We start from the raw sequence: 10,145 nt of genomic DNA on the forward strand, positions 1-10,145 counted from the left end.
GCTACAGAAAACTAGTTATTTTGTATTAATAGTTACACTCAGTTTACATTTGGGTAACGCGAGGCTATTATTTTTTATTTATTAATTTACCGGATTATGTTTCCATTTATTCTTAAATTATACTTGTATATTTATGAATTAAGCTGCAGAACATTGTAAGGTGAATGGCATGGTGACAAGGTGACAAAATTACTGAAAAATTTAGATAGAATATACATACAAGATAGAATAACATCAACAACTCAAACAAATATGAGCATAAACATCTTTATTTTCATAAACTAAAGGTTGTATTTTTCAAAATGCTGTAAAAAAAATTGTTGCTGAGTCTTTTTTTTGTCACTTCTTTCTGTGTTTCAGTCTGTTTGCTTAATAGAGTCCTATGACAGCTCCAGAGCTTCTTCTGACTCCAGCTGCTCCTCAGCCTTTTGAAACCTATCACCTCCATGCTCTTCAGCCCCGGCCTCCACACTCTCCTCTCCCTGCCCCTGGCTGGTCATGGAAGTCTCCAGCCCATCCTGGTCGGCACTGGCATTCTGTGACTCATTCCCCTCGTCGTCCTCATCTTCTACATCCATCTCAAAAACACGTATGTGCCTCAGATTGGCGCTTAGCTGAGAGGAAAGAAGAAGGAAATCTTTGGGAACAGTTCATTACATTTATTCACTGGCACCCCCCCAATTGGCAGAGAAATGTGAGGACACTGAAAATGGGTCATTTGACCTTACTGATCACTGAAACTAAAACCCCCACACACTAAATATAACAGGAAGTACTAGAAATACATTAGACTTACCACACAGGCCACTTTGCGGATTCCGTTGACAGCCACAAACTGAGCCTTCATGTTCTCCAGTTCCCGCCACTGATTTCCCAGCACCAGGCCTTGACACGGGATAGCACTGCTCTGCTGGTCCAACCTGTTAATACAAGTGCAGCATCTTAAAGTTATGCCTCATCTCTGCTGTCTTTCAGAATCACCTAAACTACTGTACTACATTTTCAAATATTATTCATCCACTCACTCAATTCTAACATTTAGCTTCCATTTCCTCATTGTGAAACAATCACAACGTTCAGACTGATGAGAATTATTGTTATGAAAGTGAGATATTCCTAATAATTAATACACACACCTAAGATTGGGCTCCCAGTTGAATTCAGTCTCACAGCTTAAGGTGGAAGCAAGAGGAAGTTGAGCCAGGACATGTCTACTGCTCTCTTCTGCTCCTTGCATGACTACAGTCAACATTTCATCGTCATAGAAACGAGCATCCAGGCACCTGTAGACATAATGGGGCCTGAAAAAGAAAGTTTAAGTAAATCATGGTAGCAACACCTTCATCAGCTGAGGAATTAGTTTGCATTCTTGTCTGTTTAACAAATTGAGACACTTACTGGGCTGCAGCGTTGTCATCGTCTGCATTGTCAAGATGGTGGCTGAAGTCAATCGACACCACACTGTTGGGGATGTGTCTGTGCAAGCAAAACAGGTTATAAATACGCTAGAGAAACTCACACATACACACACAAAAAGACAGATATGTACCGGTTTGGGTCTGTTCCCTTCCGTAATAGGTAGAGCTTGCACGGTGAAATCTCAGGCATGCAAAACACAACGTAGTGCATTTTGGCCTTCTTATCATTCCACCTGTATGACAACCAAACAAGATCATTATTTACACACCCCTATCTTACCATTACGGATCATTAGGAAAGTCTTAGGATGTCTGTTTTACTTACAAAGATGGCAGTTCAAAAAGTCGTGGTGTGTTTTCGGAGCTGGAAAGAAAAGAAAAAGAAATAAACTAATAAATTCAGTTTTATTCGCATTGAGTCATTTCAAATTACACACATCACTGACAAGGACATGACATCATACCTCTCTGGCACGGTGTACAAGGGCAAGAAGACCGCCTGTTTTACAGACTTCCCAATTACTTCCTGCATAAAAAAACAACAAGCAATGATTAAGCAACAAGTGAAATGGAAGAAAAAGTCTTCTCAAAGAATTTGTTTTATCCAACAAAGAAGAATATCCAAAACACACTCCAAACTGCTGCAGGACAGCTTTTGACCTAAACTCAGGATGGATAATATAGTTCCTATTCTCAAAGCCTATTTTGAAGCTACATCTGACTGTTTCATTCCCCCTGAGCTTAAGCAGAACTGATCTTCAACAGCCTCTCCTGGCTGCTGCAAACACTGACAATTGTAACTAAATGCTTAATTGTATTGGCAAGTAAGAATGAAATGCACATGTGAGACAGAAAAGACGGACAGCACAGGAAACTCACAGCAGGTTTCTGCAGACACTGCTCAATCACATTCTCCATCATCCTCTTGACAAAGTGCAATGACTTTTGGGGATATGAAGGAAACAGCAAAGGGCTCTCTAGAGAAAAATATTCAAATATTGTATCTGTTAGTTATGACAGTGGCATTTTAAGTTAAACTATCATTCAATCAAATTAATCACTATTTTTTTTACACTTCTGATGTGAAAATCATAGTTCACCCTTCAGGTGTGTGCTCTCCTGTAAAAACTTCAGCCACTGGTTTCCCTTTGTGTTGGGCGGAGACACGAGGTCCTCGTCCTCGTCCTTCAGGTACTGTAAATGTCCATATGAAAGAGAAACCACAATGTCGTAGGAGAGCAGTTGCATTCAAAAACACTTGAAATTACACAACACAAAACTGCTTACCTGACCAACTCGTTCTACATTGAAGTACTTCCCTTTACGATCAAAGAGTTCTTCGTTCTGTTAAACCACAGAGCAATTAAACTCATACTGTAAAACTCTATAAACATGTTGACCTAAACAAAGGTCTTAAATGGTCATTACAGTGCCATTATGTTGATCTCACCTCACTGAAATGCTCAGACAGGAAGTCTGCAACAAAGGCTATGTCCTTCTGAGTCATCTAAGGAATTAAACAACATGTTAGTAACATGTCAACACTTGAAAAATCTCAAATAACTCTCTCAGAAACGGAAACTGTAACAAAACTCACCTTGTTGAGTTCTGGTGGTACATGCTCCTCACACATTCTTAGCATAGCTACGGGGAAATAAAACAAAACAGATTTGACTCAAAACTATGTATTCGGGATCTTAAAAACCACTGCATGTCACATTGCATGACACCACATATTAACAAATGTTTCTTCATCAATACCAACAAGTCAAACTCCTGCACATTTGTTGTATTTTACAAATGAAGTAAGTTTAATTCTTACCTACGTACAGCCACCGAAAAAAGGCTTTAAAGTTTTTCATACTCTTGTCAATCACCCTAAAAGCCGAAATACAAGCGGTGATTAGCAGATACACGATTCACAAAAGAAATAACATGAACAGTATTAAGGATAGAAGATGCAAATTAAGTGTAAAAAATCATTGAACTAACTGCAGAAGTTCGTTGGCTTTCAGAGAAAAGGAACCCACAGCTGTAATAGCACCTGAAAACACACAACAATGTTTATGTGGTTATTGATGGTAAAAATCTGAATTTTCACTCATCATGCATGTAAAAGATATAGTACCTTCTATAGCTGCTGAATCCAGACCAAGGGGCTCGAACTTTTGCTTCCACAGGGACATGCCTTTCACCTCACTCAGGTGGTACAACAGAGCCTCGGAGCCACTGCCGCCAGCGAAAGCGAGAGAGAGATTTGAAATTAGAAACACTCAGGCAGCATTGAAAGAGGACTCCACCGAATTAGCATTCCTTGCCTATAACATTGCTGGACCCACAATGAATGGGACAGTGAAAAAAGCAGAGATGAGGAACTGGCTACAGAGGTCTGGCAACCTCACTTCTTTCCAACGGCCAAAATAAACCCGGGCACGGACGCAGCACGACACGTTGTGCAGTAGTACTCTTTAACACATGTAGAAAGACTTTAATGTGTAAAATCAGAGGAGTTCCCCTTTAAGGAGAGAGATGAAAGGCTGAAAATACCTCTGCAGATGGCTGATCACTAGCTTCTGGATGCTGGAGTAAGAAGACTCAATGGACTGGCCGAGCTTCTTCAGGCCCTTTGATGGAGATGGAACATAAAAAAAGATGTAATTTTCAGTTATACCACCAACTGCTTCTGTGATCAGAAAATGTCAATAAAGATAAAAATGGGGACGTAAATTGTGAGTTCCCTGCAGATTTTTATTTTTTTTGAATTTTAAGTGAGTTGATCATTTACACCATAGCTTGCTCTCACCTTGACGGTCAGCTGGTTCATGAGAAGAGCTTGTAGTTCAGGGCTAAATGAAAGCAGAGTCAATGCCAAGAAAAATTACAATCTTTACTACAATAACATGTTGCATGATTTAATATCTAAATATCCTCAAACAAAGTTAAAATCTACACCTCTAAAAGCAGTTTAACTAACTGAGGGTACTTTGTTTCCATCTACAGGTCATTCTATGAATTGCAACATGACACCGTTCATCTGTTTCTCACCTCGATTGTCCCCACAGCAACAGCTCCAGAAACTCATCCTGAACTTGAGTGCTTGTGTTCTTTTCCTGAGGAAAAAAAGAAAAATAAGATATATAAGATAAGATATTTATTGAGACTCTCTTATTTTAACTAATTAGGAACACAAGCCATGACTACTGACCTGAACAAACTTAGTGAGTCGAAGATCCATCTGCATGAGGATGTCCTCCCAGGCTTCACACATACAGGTAAGTGAGAGATGCAGGTACTGCAGCAGGGTGGAGATGTGGGTGAACTTGCGTGCCATCCTGGTGACCTCAGGTAGACAGTCTGACAACAAGCCTGTGTCCAACTGAAAGACAAAGACAGATGTTAAAATGTGCAAATGAAATCTTAGAACAGATATGGATATAGGAAATGAAAAATTAGGCAACTTTATCCATCTCACCTGAATGTAGCAGATCTCTGGGTTGTTATCCGCAGACCTGACCTCCGTGATGACGGACAGAGACTTGAGATCACTGGACAGACTCAGGCTGCGACAGGTTCCTGAAACCTGCAGAGAGTCATTCAATTAAGTGAATAAAAGCTTAGTCACAATATATTGTAGTGCACCTCAGATTTTTTGTCAAGATCTTTCCAATTTTTTTTTTTTTATGCCACACAATTCTTTGGTGTTTACTTCAAAATTGTTATCTAATAAAATACAATCCATCCTAATTGCTCTGTGATTAATACAATGTTTGTGACATTTAAATTTTGTTGACACTGTGGCAGACAGGTGTTGATTCAACTCTACAGTAATCATTGAGGCCAAAGTTTGTTATAATGTTGTATAGAATTTAATTTTATTGTATGATGTTTCTACAGTGGCGTTTAATATAAGACTGTCAAATTAAAATTTTAGCACTTTATATAATTTTTCTGCTGGCTATTAATTTATCATGTATTATTATTATCATGACTAAATATAATTTATCAGTCTAAACTTGATTTATGAATGAAAGAGCCTCACTCCTGTTAAATTGGCAATCTTGTACATTCCATACGCATAAAGCTCCACAAAGCCAGCATCTCCTCCAAGAACAAGTACGTTCAGCCTGCACAGAAACAAAATGAGGAGGTGAAATAAGTCCGTGTCCAACAAACGTTTTTGAAATTGTTTTTCTGTGTTTCTTGAACATTAAGCATCATTTACCTGACTTCTCCCAGGAGGTTCATAATCTCATCAGACTTTTCCTCACTGCAACACAGATAGATAAATACATATAAGACCACACCTGCTATTACAAACAACCAAAATGTAAAGTAGATGACTGATATTGAACCACTGAGCTATGCTTTAAAATACTGTCTCACCTGAAGATCTTTGATGTTGTGCTGTAGCTGGTGAAAAACAAAGGTTTGGAAAAATGTTATTCAGTCACTACTACTACTCAGTTACCTCATGATAATTTGATGCACAATTAATGCGATTGTTACCTCTTGGGGAGTGTTGGTAATTTGGGGAGAAACAGTTTGGATTCATCCTCTGAGTTGTAAAAGGAGTTGAGGGCACTGAAACACATCAAACAGACCAAACATTCACATTATCCTTGAGGTCCTTTGTGCTGCTGCTTTGATCGCTCAGCGTCATGCATACCTGCTCTCTTCCATCACCTCCATCCAGTGCATGCAGGTTACAGGGTTCTGCATCGGAAACATGTGGAGGATCTCTGCTTTCTCTACACCGCACAGGACCACCTGCTTGGTGTCTCCGAGGCTGAAGGCCAATACTGGGGATTAAAGAGAGAACAAAAGAAGAATAACTTCATGATCCTATCAGCAAGCAGCGGCTGACTAAAAAGTGTGTTCAGTGTGAAAGATGAACACAGTCACTCCTTACTTTTGCCATCAGGTCTCCAGGCAAGTGCAGTGATCTCCTTCCCTGTAAACTCGCTGGGTGGTAAACTCCAAACGCGCTGAAAACTAGCCAAACGATGCAAAAGCAACTATGGACAGAAATGAATTATAAAGTTACAAAACCACACAGAATCAGTCTGTCTAAACTTTTGACCGGTACTGTATGATATATCAAGGCATGCTGTTTCAGGACAACTTAACCAGTATTTAAGCGTACCTCTCCAGTTGTGTTGGCCAGAGCGATAAGATCTCTTTTAGGAGACCATGCCATACACATTACAGGGTTGGGAAGTTGCTTCTCCCCCACTTGCCGGAAGGCAGGCATGTTGTGAGCTGTAACATGTTACATAAATAACAGACATTAGCTCTTACTTTCTAACTATACTTTAATATTTCAAGAAATGCTCTCCTGTGATAACATAATCTTATTATTGGTACTTGAGAAAAATCAAGACATTTGAACCTTTGCGTTACAGATGTGTTTTTATCTCTACAATGCAGCAAAGCTGGACAACTTGCTATTTTTTAAAGATCTCATCCATGCATTTCCTAAGATTTATATAAAATACTCTACTTTGAATAATAATTGTGTCTAACATGGTTTTTCTATAAAAAAGTTCTTATCTTGTTAAAAGCTGCTACTCCATTAAAGACTCCAGAATCTATAAATATATATATGTATATGTATATATATATATATATATATATATATATATATATATATATATATATATATATATATATATATATATATACATATATATATATATATATATATATACATATATATATATTTATATATTCTGGATTTTTCAATGAGGGAGAAGGAGTAGATGTAATTTTAAGGAACATGATAATTTAACTTTTTTGTGGAAAAACCATATCAGACACACATTATTGTTCAGAGTCGTGTCTTTTATATACATCTTAAAACATGTCTTGAGGGGATCTTTCATAGTATTGTACAACTATCGGTTCTTTCATACAATATTTAATCTGAATTTGTGGTGGGTGATATAAAGACAACATTGATAACCGAACAGGCCAGTAGATAAGAGTCTGTCATTAATTGTTTCATTGAGCAACAACAGTAGAATACGTCCAGAAACTTGTAGGTTCCTTTAGACTGAAATGCAGACAACATTTAATGTAAATATCACCATTATTGTTTGACTCCTGAAGGTCCCTGTTAATAGCTAACGTTACACTGTCACGCACAACTATAAACAGACATATTGTATATTTAGACGTTAGCTAAAAATACGTGTTACACATGTGTGCACAGCAGGTGGGTCACCTCAGTCACTATATAAACAGCACAGTGCTAGAAAGCTAAATGAAGCCTTTAACTCACGCGGTCTCCTATTAACGTTATCAGAGCAGAAAAAAGAGAGACTTGTTTGCTAGCAGGTTTGTTAGCGAGCCGACGCAGCTAATTTAGGCGAATTATGGCGAATTCTCGCCGCGCTGGACATTAAAATCAGTGACAGTAATAAATGAAACATACCCTATTTAGATGTGAAAGCGTCAAAAACACTCTGCTCTACTCTTCCAGATACTTAGAAGTTTTCTTAGAGATGTTTTCACAATTACACAGACACCGCCATCATTTCCCTTCCACCAATCACTGTGAAGCAACGGCGAGCGTGAAGAGACAAACTTCACTCAGAGGGGAAAACGCGCGTGTCTTATAATGTTACATAGTTTGAATGCGTCTGACAGCATGTTTGACAGTCAGAAAGATGCTGCTGTTCTTTCAAACTTGCTAAACCCTGTTTTTACTATCATTTGTACAAAAGACGGTAAGTCAAAAGTCAGTCTGTTAATTTGGAAATTTTAATCTAAATGTCTTCACCAGAAGTATATGTATGTTATTATGTCTGTCTTGACCATCTTGAGGTTGATGAATCAGCGCATTAAATTCCTCAAGCCAACGGAAATGGAGACATTTCAAAATACAGCAACAAAAAAAGCCCGGAAACAGCTTTTATATTATTATAATTATTTTAATTAACCCACCACAACTCAGACCACGCTAGGGGACATTATTTTAAATGTTCCCCATTTTAAATTAATGAATTTTTTTAAACTTACTTTTTACACATTAAAAACAACACAAAAATATCACAGGACATTACAACATTTGTCTCCCACCACCGTTAGTCTCAATTACAATCATGATTTTATATTCCTGATCAACATTACAAAAATTCCAAGGTGCATAGAAATAAATAAACAGAGAGAAACAGCTAACAAAAGGTTGTATCAATATTTTCAGAACCTACAGCGTATGTGCATTATGTGTGCTAGCACAGCTGCACAGCTTGCCATGTTGTTTTCATATTTTATTAAATAGGAGCAGTACAGCAACACTGGTGTTTGCTAAACTATCATATAGTAATAGTAATATTTTAATTGTATTGATGGTAGTACACCAGTGAGCTATAGAAGCTGAAACTTCAGTTGTACACAGGCCTTCATGATAGTCACTTCTAAAATGATAGAGACTCTTTTCAAGTGTATTCCACCTGTTGTGACTGACGATACTGGCCTAACTTTAAACTAAATTCTCAGAGGTATCCAGCGGTATTTTTATACATAAAGATAAATACTGTATGTAGGCAGCTCGGCACCATGTTAACATAATCTATGATGCGAGGAATAGTGTTGTGATGTGCACATATGATATAAAAGAGTGTTGGATATGCTCCAGTACTATTCTTACGTAGACCACAGACAGATCATGTCTGTGGTCTACAGAAGTCACCATAAAATGATGCAGTTATTTTTAAATTATATCTTACACAGAGTTATTACTAATTGGGGTAAGGTGACACGCAAATAGTATTATAGGAGGTTACTGATTAGCTGGTGTGTGTGTGTGTGTGTGTGTGTGTGTGACTTGTGTAGTGAGTTATTACAATGGAAATTCCTTCCGAACTTATCACTGGCACTTAACTGTAATCAGTAGATTGATGAAGAACCAGAATAGCTATGAGAGCACAAAATGTGATAGTGGCCTAGAAATAGACTAAGTGAGGCTGCATGGTCCTCCACTGTCTGACTGTCTGTTACCCTTCTAACCCACTGTTTTGTCATTAGTCTGAGCCATCTTTCTCTGGTACACCAAATACAGAAATTATGTGTATTGGAACTGCCATCTGTTGGCTGGGCAGAGAGTTTAAAATGCTAAAGATCTGCATCTTTATTTTACATGCTGAATGTAAGCGGCATTGACCTTGACCAAAGCAAGTGTTGAACCTTGATCTCAGCACCAGTTTTCCAAAATCCTCCTATACCCATTTTCAGATAACTTAGCCATACGGTAGGTAAAACAGATGAGTGGGTGGCCTGGGGTCATTGGGTTAACTCAGCTGGACACAGTGGCAACACTGATGAGCTGCTGTCACTTCAGTGTCAGACGTCTTTAGACGTCTTCTCTAGACAAACCATAACCCAGCCAAGGTTGTCTCCATCACCCACACCTGTTATATCAGCGGCCAATACACTGTGAAAGCTTCTGAATGTTGCATGAACCCCAGTGGTGCTGGTTTATTAGTACATGTTGTGGGTGTGTGGTTTTCAGTAGTACAACAGTCTGTAATTTTTTTATTGAAGCAAGCCTCCCTCCAGCACTGTGTTTCCATGTTTGATTAACAAATACTGTTTCTGTGAAAAAAATGTCACCAATACCTTCTGTTCCCCCGGCCTACCTCGACACTCTCTCCTCTTGCCAGTATTCTGACTGTGAAACCTGAGCCAGGGCCCAAATATAGCCCCACACAGTGAGCAGTTAGAGAC

The 10,145-nt window shown here is 38.5% G+C and overlaps 1 protein-coding gene across 1 annotated transcript; it reads right to left on the reverse strand.

Moving 5' to 3' along the window:
• Positions 1-253: 253 nt before the first annotated feature.
• anapc4 (anaphase promoting complex subunit 4) lies at positions 254-7,991 on the reverse strand. The gene is made up of 28 exons (XM_067597635.1): positions 7,852-7,991; positions 6,562-6,677; positions 6,328-6,433; positions 6,085-6,217; positions 5,925-5,999; positions 5,802-5,828; positions 5,641-5,685; positions 5,458-5,542; positions 4,891-4,998; positions 4,624-4,794; positions 4,464-4,528; positions 4,222-4,264; positions 3,966-4,042; positions 3,547-3,647; positions 3,411-3,462; positions 3,241-3,296; positions 3,016-3,062; positions 2,869-2,925; positions 2,706-2,762; positions 2,519-2,612; positions 2,298-2,395; positions 1,883-1,944; positions 1,744-1,782; positions 1,550-1,651; positions 1,399-1,476; positions 1,137-1,301; positions 797-920; positions 254-614 (listed from the first exon to the last, which is right to left on the reverse strand). The coding sequence occupies exons 2-28, from the start codon at positions 6,667-6,669 to the stop codon at positions 381-383; spliced, it is 2,409 nt and encodes an 802-aa protein (XP_067453736.1). The 5' UTR covers positions 6,670-6,677; positions 7,852-7,991; the 3' UTR covers positions 254-380.
• Positions 7,992-10,145: the final 2,154 nt, after the last annotated feature.

The sequence above is a fragment of the Thunnus thynnus genome, chromosome 8, assembly GCF_963924715.1.
Source record: "Thunnus thynnus chromosome 8, fThuThy2.1, whole genome shotgun sequence".
In the NCBI taxonomy this organism is placed as follows: domain Eukaryota; kingdom Metazoa; phylum Chordata; class Actinopteri; order Scombriformes; family Scombridae; genus Thunnus; species Thunnus thynnus.